The sequence below is a fragment of the Anolis carolinensis genome, chromosome 4 (assembly GCF_035594765.1).
Source record: "Anolis carolinensis isolate JA03-04 chromosome 4, rAnoCar3.1.pri, whole genome shotgun sequence".
In the NCBI taxonomy this organism is placed as follows: domain Eukaryota; kingdom Metazoa; phylum Chordata; class Lepidosauria; order Squamata; family Dactyloidae; genus Anolis; species Anolis carolinensis.
Window position 1 is genome coordinate 69,761,804 of NC_085844.1, and position 14,452 is coordinate 69,776,255.

The window sequence follows — 14,452 nt, forward strand, 5'->3', positions numbered from 1 at the left end:
GCCGGCGTTGTCCATAGACAACTCCAAGGACATGTGGTTGGCATGACTGCATGGAGTGCAGTTACCTTCCCACCGAAACAGTACCTATTGATCTACTCACATTTGCATGTGTTTGAACTGCTAGGTTGGCAGAAACTGGTGCTAACAGCAGGAGCTCATCCTGCTCCCCAGATTCGAACCACCAACCTTTCAGTCAGAAAGTTCAGCAGCTCAGCAGTTTAACCCACTGCACCACCAGGGGCTCCATAGGTGATATAAATATATGTTTGCACTATCGTCTATAACAGTGGTACTCAACCAGATGTTTTGGCTTTCAACTCCCAGAAATCCTAACAGCTGGCAAACTGGCTGGGATTTCTGGGAGCTGTAGGCCAAAACATCTGGGGACCCACAGGTTGAGAACCACTGGTCTATACTAACTTCTGTACATAAAATAGCATTTGTTATTTCTTCCCATTTCCCTAGCTCAGAGAAAGACTTTTGGATTGCCGACTGCTCAAAACAATCTTAATTCCCCCATATAATGCTGATCAACAAACTTCACCTTCACTACTAAATTACTTATAAACAAGTTTTAAAGACTCAAGACAAACGCAGATCCTCACGGGCATTCATTGCGAGAACTTATTTATTGTTTTGTGTTGCTTCCTCTTCTTCATCTATTTATCAGTCTAACAACAATCCTCTTATATCATGACTGTTCCATTTTGATAAAAGACTCTCCAAACGTTCTCGGCCTTTCAAGCATAAAAAATGTCTATTGAATCAGCCCCTATGCATTTCAGAGTTTTTGACAATATTTACGAGACAGAGCTTCACATTGGCAAAGCTATACTGATTCTAATTCTTCGTAAGGAGACATATTTTATATGCTACATATCTTTTATCTTTAAAAATATTTTTAAACAGCAGCCTAGTACACAAGAGAGGTTAGCTCCCTGGGAACAAGTCCTTTATAAATACCAGCATGACATTGCTCCTTTCTCAATCCTTTTATACAGAGAATACATTATTTGCTAATAACAGAAAACCAGACATTTCAGCTTTGAGTCTTTTACAAAATCTAACATAGATGCTACCCACATTTGATTTCTTTGTCTTTCATGTATATGTTCATCCTATGAATTCATCTTATATTAATTATATTAGGGGGAGATGGGGGATGGTGGTGGGGGAAGAGAAGGGATCTATGTTAATTGCTGCAATAGCATGTTTTTATGCATATGTTTTTGTTTGATGTTTTTATAGTTTAATGGATTTAATCTACCTTTGTGGGTATTTTATTTAGATATGTTATATATTTTTATATATTTGTAAGGCATTGAATTTTGCCATTTATTATGTTGTAAACCGCTTTGAGTCCCCCCAGGGGTAAGAAAAGCGATATAGAAATGCAGTTAATAATAATAATAATACTAATAATAATAAATAATTTTGGTAGTGGAATCAAACTGTATTAATTCTACAGTATAGGTGCACCCTAAGAAGTCACTCCTCCATTTATAAACATCGATAGAATAATCCCATGGACTCTGAATCACAGTAACACTGGCTCATTGTTATTATTTTCTAAGTCTGGTGGTTTGTTAAACAATCTAGTTATTGTGTTGTTGAAGGCTTTCCTGGCCGGAATCACTGGGTTGCTGTGAGTTTTCCTAAACTGGGCTCTACAGGCCAATGGAGACTCCACCACAGACATCAGAAAAGCTGCAAGGCCAAGAACAAGCCACGAGAGTTAGGACAAAGATTCACCCAGAGGAAAAGTGTTCTCACCATGCATCAAGGGAACTACTAACCGCACAGAGAAGCTGATGAAGAAACACAACCTACAAACTATCTACAGACCCACTAAGAAAGTCCAACAAAGGTTACGTTCAGCTATGGACAAAAGGGATCCTCTCACCTCTGCAGGAGTCTACCGTATACCATGCAGCTGTGGACAAGTCTACATAGGGACCACCAAACGCAACGTTGCCCAAACATGAGTCAAAGAACATGAAAGGCACTGCAGACTAACTCAACCAGAGACGTCACTCATAGCAGAGCACCTGATGAACCAACCTGGACACAGCATATTGAGAACTCATAAATGCTGAACCACTCAAACAACTATCATGTCATACTACACAGAGAAGCCACTGAAATTCACAAGCATGTGGACAATTTCAACAGAAAGGAGAAAACAATGAAAATGGACAAAATCTGGCTACCAGTATTAAAAACTCTAAAATCGGGACAGTAAATAAAGAACAACACTCAGAAAACAGGGGAATTCCAGACATGAATCCATTATCAAGGCTAGCTAACACTTCCCAACAAAGGATTCCCCCAGGCAGGAATCAGCCAGGCTTTGAAGCTGCAAGGCTTTTCAATGCCAATCAAGTTGATTAATTGCAACATTCACACTTGCCTCCAACATACAAGAATTATTTCTCCCATCCTGGACCTTCCACAGAGATATAAACCTTATTTGCCTAGTTTCCAATATACCTCACAACCTCTGAGGATGCCTGCCATAGATGTGGGCGAAACGTCAGGAGAGAATGCTTCTGGAACATGGCCATAGAGCCCAGAAAACTCACAGCAACCCTGTGATTGTGTTGTCGAAGGCTTTCATGGGTGGGATCACAGGGTTGTTGTATGTTTTCCGGGCTGTATGGCCATGTTCTAGAAGTATTCTCTCCTGACGTTTCGCCCACATCTATGACAGGCATCCTCTGAGGTTGTGAGGTAGGGAGAAACTAAGCAAGGAAGGTTTATATATATATCTGTGGAAAGTCCAGGATGAGAGAACTCTTGTCAGTTGGAGGCCAGTATGAATGTTGTAGTTAATCACCTTAATTAGCATTGAATAGCTTCATCTCCTGGCTTCTTCCTGCCTGGGGGCATCCTTTGTTCAGAGTCGTTAGCTGCCCCTGGTTGCTTCATGTCTGGAACTCCTCTGAAGCAAGAAGCAGCAGCGGTCTTTGGCAGAGATTCTCCAATGGCAGGAGAAGTGGTGCCAGCGCGCATTCCTCCCCCAGTGTGGACGCGTCTTCCGCCTGCAAAGCGCGCACCGGGGTCCCTTCGCCTTCTTCCAGCCCCTTCCCTTCTGGCTTGCGGCCCTTCCTGCCTGGCGACCAATGAGCCCGAGCCGAGTCGGAGCGGATTGGCCTCGGAAAAGAGGAGGAGAAAGCAAGCGAGGAGGAGGAGAGGCCCAGAGCAAGGCTTGCAAAGCGCCGGGGCTCATTGGGCTTGCAGGCGCCTCGCTGGCTACAATTGCTCTCGCGTGGGAGGAAATCCTTAGCCTTGCATTGCACTGCGTTGGGTGAGTAGAGCAGCAGCTTCACTGTGCCAAAACAAGGCAAAGAGAAAGGTTTTCGGGAGGTTTCCTTGTCCGTCCTCGCTTTGGCCAACTTGGCAAAGTTTGCCCGGATTCCCCTCGTCCCTCCCTGCTTTCGTGGACAGATGGCGAGGAGGAGCCGCGGGGGATTTGCGCCTCTCTCACCCTGCCTGCCTGCCTCCCTCCCTCTCCCCCCGGTCTGCCCACGCGTTTTCTCCGGCCATGGCTGCGGCGCTCATCCTGTCCCGGGGCTGCCGGTCTTTCCTGCGACGCAGCCTCCGCGGCCGGCGATGGAGGGCCGTCCCCGTCCGCAGGGTGAGCAAGGGAAGTCCCGGGGCAACGCGGGTCCGGCCCTGGTGGCTTCCCCGTGGGGAGAAGGGACACAAAGGCGCCTTGGGGTGGGAGAAGGTTGGGAGGTCTCCGGAAGAGGAGGAGGAAGGCAGGACTTTTCTCTCCCAAGAGAGGTGAACTGGAGAACCAAAGAGAAGATCCTGGTCATCCAAGGAGAGGGGCCCAGTGTCCACTGAGAGAGTCCTGGTCTCCCAAGAGAAGATCCTGGTCATCCAGAGAGAAGACCCTGGCATCCAAGGATGGGTTTCTGATCTCTGAAGAGAAGATGCTGGTCATCCAGAGAGAAGTCCCTGGCATCCAAGGATGGGTCTCTGATCTCTGAAGAGAAGATGCTGGTCATCCAAGGAGAGGAGCCCAGTGTCCAATGAGAGAGCCCTAGTCTCCCAAGAGAAGATCCTGGTCATCCAGAGAGAAAATCCTGGCATCCAAGGAGAGGTGTCTGCTCTCTGAAGACAAGATCCTGGTCATCCAAGGAGAGAGGCCCAGTATCCTATGAGAGAGTCCTGGTCTCCCTAGAGAAGATGCTGGTCATCCAGAGAGAAGATCCTGGCATCTAGGGAGAGGTCTCTGATCTCTGAAGAGAAGATGATAACACCCAATGACAGGACCCTTATTGTCCAAAGAGATGAACCCTGATCTCCCAAGAGAAGATCCTGGTCACCAAAGAGAGGACTCTCTTTATCCAAAGAAGGCAGGCAGATCTCCAAGGAGACGGCCATGGTCATTTAGAGCAGTGGCTCCCAACCGTTTTTTGACCAGGGACCACTCCCAAACATTAGTACCAAAAGGGTTACGAATCAGATTTTAGTCAACTTTAGATTCGGTTTGGTTATTTGTGGTGCCAATTCACAAAATTGCATTGGATAGGCCACATCAGCTCTAGTTTCTGGTATAGAACATATGTCACCTAGTAGTTGACATCTGCTTGCCCACAAAAACCATATTTAATAATCTAGAGCTGATGTGGTCTATCCAATGCAATTTTATGAATCAGCACCCCAAATAACCCCAGGCCTAAAGAAGACACCATAAAAAATTGGGGTTGGGCTGTAGTAGTAACTGTGAGGCCGCGGACCATATTTTAATTCTTGCGGACCACTGATGGTCCACAGACTACAGGTTGGGAACCACTGATTTAGAGAAAAGATCCTTCCATCCAAGGGGAGGACCCTGGTCTCCAAAGAGAATATCCTGGTCACCAAAGAGAGGACCCTCTTTGTCCAAACAGAGAATTCTGATATCTCAAGATAAGATCCTAGTAGTCTAGAGAACAAATCCTGGCATCCAAGGAGAGGATTCTGGTTTCCCAAGAGAATATCCTGGTCACCCAAGAGTGGCCTTCTTTTTCCAAATAGAGGATCCTGATCTCTCAAAAGAAGAACCTGGTCATTCAGAAAGAAGATCCTGCTATCCAAGGAGAGGACTTTCTTTGACCAAAGAAGGCAGGCTGATCTCCAGGAAGATGATCTTGGTAATCCAGAGAGAAGATCCTGGCATCGAAAGAGAAGACTCTTGTCTCTGAAGAGAACATCATGGTCTCTAAGGAGAGGAGCCCATTGTCCAAAGAGAAAATCCTGGTCTCTCCAGAAGAGCCTCTGGTTTCCTAAGAGGAGATCCTAGCCTCTAAGTAGAAGATTATGGCCCCATCGACACTGACCATTGAATGCAGTTTCAAACTGGTATTGGAGAAAATAGTGACGTTGTGCAGATGCTTATATAAGAAATCCAATTTGAGGCCTGGATGGTGACTACACAAACCACAGAGCACTCATGCATAACAAAGGCTTTCTTTTGCACCTTTTCCTGGGCATTTGTTGTTGTCTAGCTGACATAGTTTGAAGCTAGCCTTGAATTGATTAAATGGTTAGTGTAGATGGGGCCCTGGTCTCCCAAGAGAAGAACCTGGTCCTCCCAAAGAGTGCCTCCCCGCCCTCAGTTCATTGACCCCTTTTATCAGGTGTCTTCTCATCATGGGACTTCAGGCAACCCAGATCTTCTCTATTTGGACTTTGGTGGAAAGAGTATAGTAGATGAATAATCACTGGATACCAGAAATCAGCACACTGGATCCCATCCACTATGTAGAATACATCCAAAGGAATTAGTTAGCTTCAGTATTTCAGCCAATGTGGTTTGATGGCTGCCAGATGGAAGTAATCTTTGAGTCATTCAATTAAAGTCATTCAATCACTCTCTTTGTTTGGACAGGTTAAGCATCCCTTATTTTGAATTGCAAAATTCTCTAAAATTGTTGTCACTAATTTATGAGCCTGTTACTTTTTCTCTTTCACTTTTGCTTTTTATCTCTCAGTTTTGCCTACCCTCTGTTTGGGGAGAAGGGCAGGTTGTGTATGTCACCTTGAGCTCCTTGGAGTAGAGGCAGGATGTACATACAATAAATAAGTTATAGAGGAAAGAAAATGGGTATTTACTAAAGGCAGAAACCTGCTGTTTCAGGAGCACTTATCCCCGGTCAGTTCACTTCTTATCTGGACTGTTGCTGTCATTTGTATTTGGGCACTGACCTTTTGAATTTGGGGATTCACAGCAGAAAGTATTTCTGATCCCTGTGCCAACCTTTTTTTCTTGTAACCTTCCATTCCCTCTGCCTGTTTCCAGCTCTGGTTCCCTTTCTTTCTTGTGTTGCAACCCTACTTCCTTCCCCATTTGATTTCTTTCATGAATAGAACAGATTTTTAGTGTATGGCTGGCATTGCCAGTATTGGTGTATGTGGTCAGATAATGGGTTTCTTGTATAAAATTTTGTTCCCTAGCCTACTGCTCTTCAAATTTGGTCTTCCAGATGTTCTCGACTTTAATTCTCAGAAGTACCGGCCAGCAGGGCCCATGGTCAGGAAGTCTTGGCATTGAAATAATGATATCATCTCTTTTTCAGAGTCTGCCGAGTGCTATTGACTAGAGTTTTGAACTGTCCGCGATTCAGATTTTATACAAATATCTAGGATTTTCAGGTCTAGGTATCTTGGATTGTAATGTCAAGATTCTAAACAATTAGAAGTATAACATGCCAATCATATTATTACTAGTGGGTATTTTCTGTTTTTGTCCAGCTAAGCTCAGGGGGGTGTAATTGGGTCTTCTTCACTCTACTTTCTCTTGTCAAGACCCTTGTGTTCAGCTGAAAGAGAGTATTTATGTGTTACTTTTACCAGTTTGAAGTTATGTTCATCCTCCATCTACCTCCATCAGCACTTTCTTCCGGTGGAATGCAACATATCCAAGGAAGATGAAGTTTCCGTTATGTGTAGAGGCATTCCCAGAAAGCAGGGTATTTGCAAAATCCAGGCTCTTGCTGGTTTGGAGAGTCTGCATGTGAAAAGCTTTCTTGTTCAGAGGCATTGCTTTCTATGGAGGAGAATAATTATGGAGTGAGATAGACCTTGATATTCACCTGCTATCATCTTGTTTCAAGATAAATAAGTACAGGTATGGCTAAGTGAGTGAATTAAATGTATTTCTGAACTTCTTTAACTGAAAGTTTGGTATAAGGAATGTTGTTAGTTGAGGTTTGCCCATAACACCTGAACAAGGCAAGCCACCAACTCAAGGCCTTCCTGTACATTTCCTAGCTCATTGGTTACTTGAACCCTAGTTATTCATCCCTTTCCTGCAATGCACTGCGCAAACTTTCTCTACCTAAGAAGTAGGGGTTCTGATAAATGCTACCCTAAGAAGCATTCATATACATACTTAACTGGGAGGAAATCACACACAAACTTACTTGAGTGTGGTTATTTTATTCAACCACATGGCTATAGTGTTGTATGTTACTTTGTTGCACTAGCCCTGGCCCAGTTTCTCACAGTTGTCTAGGCCCATTCTGGAATTTTGACCATTGGGAGTTGAATTTTAACCAATGGGGTGATACTGAAACTTTTAATTCTAAATGAGTATGTTTGTTTTAATAGTAATTATGTTTATGTTTTTATTATGGTTGTGTTGTATGTTTTCTGTGTTGGTACTGAATGCTTTACCTATGTTGGAAACCGCCTTGAGTCCCTTCAGGGAGATAGTGCAGTATACAAATAAAGATGTGTTGTTGTGCTGAATCTTTCTGAATGGCTTTTGACCTCACTTCAGTTGTGGAATCGTGTAACTCTTCAGAGCTTGTTGGGAGTGTGGCTTTGAGTATTGCTCGCCATCAGCTTTCATGGTTATGGCTGTCACTTGTAGCTAACAACATCTGGAGCACTGTTTTATTCCCACTCCTCCCTACATAATGATACGTTGAAGAGTCTTGTGGTGGTAGCCAATTCGGCAGGACAGCACTCCTAATTAAAACAGGCCAGCTTGGAGAACGTTTAAAAGACTGGAGTAACTCGTAGTTTAAACCTGAAATGTGAGATGTGGTTTCAGGATTCCGGAATAACTGGAGTGTAAAATATTACTGGGATTGTGAAATTCTCTGTGAACTCGCTGGAGCCTCTGAATATTTGTGAAAAAGCAACAAGTAGCAATAAACATGGTGGTGAGCTTGTCGTCTACATGCAGCCTCCCAATTTTGCCGTCCATTTTTTCTGATTCGAAACATCCCTGGGACTGGGGCAGGTTTGCTACATTTTGGATCCCAAATCTTTGGGGAAAGTATTTTTGTACTGCCCTGGAGTCCACATGATCCAAAGCAATTAGAAATGTCTCAGGTCAGTTTATACGAGAGTTGATAGACTGAAAACCTAAATTTGTTCCCATACCTTTAATGGTTGTGTAGAAGAGGAAATTTCAAGCAGTTTCACTTGTCACAATGCCAGGAAACAAGCAGCACCTTCTGTGATTTCCTGTTCTGCATCACCATTAAAGAATAATAGAGTCAGCTCCAGTGTTCACTCTGACAATCTAGTTCATGCAACTGTTAAATGTGTGATGAGTGGTCTTCTTTTGCATACACAATACCAGTGGTGAAATTTGCTTCTGATTTTTGTTTAAATGACACCGCGTGCTGTGGTGTGCATATAGGCTTTGGGTCTTCTTGTCCGGATCTTTGTATAACTCACTGAAAGCACAAGAGGAAAATTGTGACATCAGTCATATATTCAGTCTGGGTACGTGAAATGGCCTATATTTAAATTCTCTTTCCTGACAATGCATGTCACGAGTATAACTTCCGTTAAACTACAGAGCAGTAAGCATTTTAAAAGTCGGACAGCTGACACGGCCTTCCATTCTCTGTTTACTCCTATCATGAGATCTGTGAAATGAATCATATGGAGGTATCCGACTTAACAAGTTCTCATGCTTTTAAGCTGCTTCTCAGCAGTTTTTAGTAGAGGAAACAATGAATTAAAAGTGCAAGTGTGCATCACAAGACTGACTGGGACTCTGTTTGGAAATAACTAATTGTGATGAGATTATCTTGCCAAATTTCAGACAATTTTTCCCTTTCTGGTGCTGCATATTTCTTGCTGTAATACAGTGGTTTTCAACCTTCCTAAGGCTGCAACCTCTTAATACAGTTTCTCATGTTGTGGTGACCCCCAACCATAAAATTATTTTTGTTGCTACTTCATAACTGTAATTTTGCTACGGTTATGAATCGTAATGTAAATATCTGATTTGCAGGATGCATTTTCATCTACTGGATCAAATTTGGCACAAATATCTGATACACCCAAATTTGAATACTAGTGGGGTTGGGAGGGATTGATTTTGTCATTTGGAAGTTGTAGTTGCTGTGATTTATAGTTCACATAAAACCAAAGAGCATTTTTAACTCCACCAGTGATGGAATTGAACCACTCTTGGCACACTGAACTCCCATGACCAACAGAAAATACTGGAAGGGTTTGGTGGCCATTGACTGTGAGTTTTAGAATTGTAGTTCACCTACATCCAGAGAACACTGTGGACTCAAAACAATGATGGATCTGGATCAAACTTGTCACAAATATTCAATGTGCCCAAATTTGAACCCTGGTGGAGTTTGGAGAAAATAGACCTTGACATTTGAGAGTTGCAGTTGCTGGGACTTCACCTACAATCAAACCGCATTCTGAACCCCACCAACGATAGAATTGGGCCAAACTTCCCACACAGAACCCCCATGACAAACAGAAAATACTGGAGGAATTTGGGAGGAACTGACGGTGATTTAGGGGAGATGTAGTTCACCTACATGTGTTTTCTGATGGACTTTGGCGACCTGTCTGACACCTCGCAACCCCCCCCCCCCCCAGGGTCCCGACTCCCAAGTTGAGAAACACTGCTGTAATATGATAAAAACTTCAGTGATGGTTGTCCCTACCAAATATCGGAGAAATGTAGGACCAGTCTTTACATCAGTGGTGGGCAAATGACATCACTCCAGGTGTTGTATCTCGGCATCCCTAGCTAGAACAGCTGATAATAAAGATCCTTGTAGACCCAGACCAGCTAGAAGACTTGGGTACTTTCCCTCCCCCCAAAAGTATGATCTTACCCCCCAAATTTTACGTGATGTTCTTCTAGTTAAGAAACAAAAATAATCTCTATGTTTTCCCAGGTTCCACAGACCTCAACAAAACATATTTTTAATATATGCAAAAATATTTCTGCTATTAGAAGAGAATTCTAGCACAGATTGCTTAGCAGTAAAACAGTTCTATATAGTTTTTAGTATTTTTCCCACATAGCATTGTACTTAAAGATATCTGCTAAAATCTTGCAGTGGTTACAATACAGAGCTATCAGTCACAAAAATACATCATTTTCTATTTTGTCTCTCCTCCTTGTAATGTTTTTCTTATGTAGAACATACTATAATGGGGAAAATGGGCCATTTTTTCTAGTCGAGCATCTGCTTCTCAAATTCACATTGCTAAAAAATCATCAGAAGCAAGACCCACATTTGTTCTCCTTTTGAAGGAGCCCTTCTTTGAATCAGACAGATTCACTTCCAGATTCAGAATTTGTCTCGATAATTATGTCTTTTTTGCATAATGGAATAGCTTTGTTAGCTGAGGCTATGATCTGTTGAAAGCTCTGAAAGCTCTTTCCTTTTTTTTACATTTTAGGTTTTTCAGCCACACTGTTCAGATCAGAAAATGTCATCTGTGCTTGAAACCCTTTTTGAGCATGTTGATAAACACCAGGACCTGTATGTTAAGGTAAGTACATTCTTCTAAAAAGGATTAAAAACCCAGCATCTCATTTAATGACAGCAAAGCCTAGATATGTATGCACCACTGCAAAATCCAACTGTTAGAAAGCAGTGTGTAGAATCATAAAATCAGAAATTGAAGATGTCACGAGGGCCAACCTATCCGGACTCCTGCCATATAGGAATATACAACTACAGCACTCCTGAAAGATGCCCATCCAACTTCTGTTTATAGACGTGCAAAGAAAAGTAGGGTCCACAACCTCCGAGGCAGTATATTCCTCTGTTGAATGGTTATTGGTTTGTTAAGAGGTCTTGTTTTCCATGTCCTAATCCCATAGAAGAGTCAGATAACATTCTTGCCAGCCCTGTATTTGGAGAATCACACTTTCGCTAAGCTGTAGTTCTCTTGAATCACAGGTCTGGTATATAAGGCAGTCTGCAAGATCCAAACAAGATAGGTTCTGTAGGTTTGTTCTTAAGTTGAATTCGTATGTAAGTCCAGCCTATATATATATATATTGCAGCTTTGAATTGCATAGGGAAGAGTTAACACCCCTGTGGCATTTGTTTTGCTCTCTGTGCCCCTGTTGAGAAGATGTCACCTCATTTTCTGTCCCTATAATAATTGAATTTTAAAAAATTCTGCTTATTGTGGAAACAAGGATTGGCACTAAAGCTTTAGTGGAGACACCTTTCCCCCATGATAACTCTTTCCGGAGTGAATTTTCCTTCCGAGGGGTAGATTTCTCTGATTTTCTGTTCTCTCATCCCCATATTTAATTATGAGACGTTTGTAAGTTGGATGTTTGTAACTTGGGGACTTGCCTGTTTAAAGTCCAGTTTCTAGGTAAAAGAACCAGGAGCAGATTGTAGAATTTCCACCTCTTTGTGATTGTGATGAGTTGATCCTCTGACACTAGATAGATCGATTTTGGAGGCCTTGTTTGCATCTTGGACAAAATTTAACATCAGTTCATGGTATAGAAAGAGCCAATTTATATTGCTGGGTTCGTATTGGGTATTTACATGGCATTTTAAAGCTGGGAAAAGATGAAGGCTAATAATGCACCGGGGGAAAGTCATCCTGTGTTGCTAATCACCTTTCACATTTCTCGTCACTGTTGGCAAAGGAGACAGGTCACATTTGTAATCCTTGGTTATCTTTTTGTAGTTTCATCTCTGAAAAGAGATGCATTTCCTTAGTTAGGAAATCACTTGTCCAGGAGGAACAGAAACTAGCTGGGGGTAACTTCATAACAATGGACCCAATTTTAAAGCATTATATTTCACAATAGCTACATGTTATAATTACACAAAAAATACAGATGGTTTAATGAGTTCCCAAGTTTTACTAACCATTTTGAGCCAGAGACAAATCTAAAAAGTAGCTCCACAAATGGAGAATTCTCATTAGGCTTTACATTGTGGGGTTGCCATCTTGCGAATGATTGAGTGTAGGGTCTGTTTGTGTGCTGGGAGAAGCATCGCGTGATAATCATTTGAAACACTATGTTCCAGCCTTTCAAGTGGTTTCATTCATGGGTGGTTTGTGGGTGCATTGTTATAGCACATATAATTTCAAATTGGGTCCATCTTTTGGAAACACCCTATAGTGAACCATACATTCCTGGTAACATCTATCAATACGTTTTATTGATTAGCCCATCGGCAGTATCAAAACATTTAACGAACACATTTAACACATACACATACAGCATACAATCCACATTACAATCAAAGTTAAAATAAGCAAGTTGTTAATAAGATCAGGATCCTGATCCAGATCAAATATCTGCATTACCCCTACACCTTGCAACTTCTAGAGGCTTTTCTGACAATAACTAAGTTTTTCAACAGTAAAACAGTACAGAAGTAACTTTTAATGCAACTTCCAAACCATGTTGAATGAAGAGGGCCTGAATATAGTCAAAGGGCTCTGAAGAGTTGAAAAATCCATTTTGAACAGAAGATTTGGGAGTGGGGGGGGGGGGGGGGACAAAAAAGAAAGTCCTCACCAGAAATGGCAAGGATTCCTCTTTCAATAAAAGTAAGAGATTGCAGGTGGGAATCATCCATCTACGATGTGTTTGGGGTGCCTCCCTCCCAGTATTGTTTACTGTTGGCAAGCTTTGGACAGCATAGGGAAGGCTGCTGGGAGTTGCAGTCCCAACATTGATAGGGTTGTATGGCTCCCATCCCCAAATGAAAGAGAGATAAGTATGTGGCGAGTAATTGGGGCTTGAGAGTGCCTCAGTGAGCTGGATGGGAGGCATCATGGCCAGGATTTGATCTATGGACTAGAGCAGTGGTTCTCAACCTGTGGGCCCCCAGGTGTTTTAGCCTATAACCCAGAAATCCCAGCCAGTTTACCAGCTGTTAGGATTTCTGGGAGTTAAAGGCCAAAACATCTGGGGACCCACAAGTTGGGAACCACTGGACTAGAGATTCCCCATATCCCACTTTCCATAATCTGTGCTGAAACTGAGACTATTATACACTGAAACACAAGTGCCAGAGTGTGTTGACATATAATTGTGTCTCAGTTCAAGTTGACTTAAAGGTCAGTCATCTTTCCACTGGTAAAATTGCCATCCCCAGCCTTGCACTCTACAGATGTTTTAGACTTCACCTCGCAGGATGGATAAAACATTTCCTGTGCATTAGGGGTTGTTGGGAGATGAAATCAAAAGTGCCTGGAGTTCACCTTATGAAGGAAGTCAAGGGATTTGGGCAATGATGTAATGAAACCACATTCTTAAGGGCACAAGTAGCTTTTGTTGTCTTGCAAGAAGATTTGAAATTTTACCTCTGCAATGTATCTCTTTTAAAATCATAACAACTGCTTTGAAGTAACTGGGTATATGTTGTATTGTTTCACTTCCTCACTCCTACCTTTGCCTTGCCACCCTAAATGTATAGCGGCTTTCAGACTGGGTAGCAATCCAGAGTGTCTCAGCATGGCCAGAGAAGAGAGGAGAAATCCGACGAATGATGGAAGTGGCTGCCAAGGACATTGCACGGCTGGGCGGTACCACGGAGCTGATGGACATTGGGAACCAGAAGGTAGGAAGATGTGCATTTGTTAAGGCAGAGTCAGAGCAGTAAGAAGACTGTTCTAGCATTCCAGAAAAGTGTGCATTTAAAATTGCACTCATTTGGCCAAAACCGTTGCTCTTCTTGTGTAAACTTGGGAATTCAAACTTTTAAAATGGCAACAAAATGATGAGAAGATGAGCAATAATCCTTGTACAGTTAGTGGTCGTGTTAAAGGTAGTCCAACTATCAGATTGCAGCTACCATCAGCCTTTTATCTTCTTGTGTTTTAAACTGTGTATATTGTTTAATGTATTTGTGTTTTAAACTTTGTATATTGTTTAATGCTGTTACTTTTGTAACGTTGTGAGCCGCCCCGAGTCCCCACGGGGAGATGGTGGCGGGGTATAAATAAAGTTTTATTATTATTATTATTATTGCCCATCACCACAAATAGTGTAGATGATGGCAATTGCAGTCCAATAACTTCTGAAGGATGTTACTGGTTAAAGATGTGGTCAACTGTTGATAAACTGGGTGTAAGACCAAAGAGACCTGCTGTTCCAAGTTAGAATAACTAAAGCAGAATTACTCAGTCCTTTCTTCCATCTATCCGTTCATCTGTCTATTTATCTATCTGTCTGATGTGC

General features: G+C 42.3%; 1 protein-coding gene across 2 annotated transcripts in view; it reads left to right on the forward strand.

The window, feature by feature from the left end:
* The first annotated feature begins 3,152 nt into the window (after positions 1-3,152).
* The window catches only part of cndp2 (carnosine dipeptidase 2), a 32,971-nt gene continuing 21,671 nt past the window's right edge, over positions 3,153-14,452 (forward strand). The window contains exons 1-3 of one of the 2 annotated variants that reach the window (XM_008108739.3): positions 3,153-3,307; positions 10,681-10,773; positions 13,689-13,832. In XM_008108739.3, the coding sequence (XP_008106946.1) occupies positions 10,711-10,773; positions 13,689-13,832 (207 nt within the window). In that variant the 5' untranslated portion in view covers positions 3,153-3,307; positions 10,681-10,710. Of the gene's footprint in view, positions 3,308-3,506; positions 3,638-10,680; positions 10,774-13,688; positions 13,833-14,452 lie in introns of those variants that run through there. The other variant, XM_016992916.2, reaches the window with a different exon arrangement.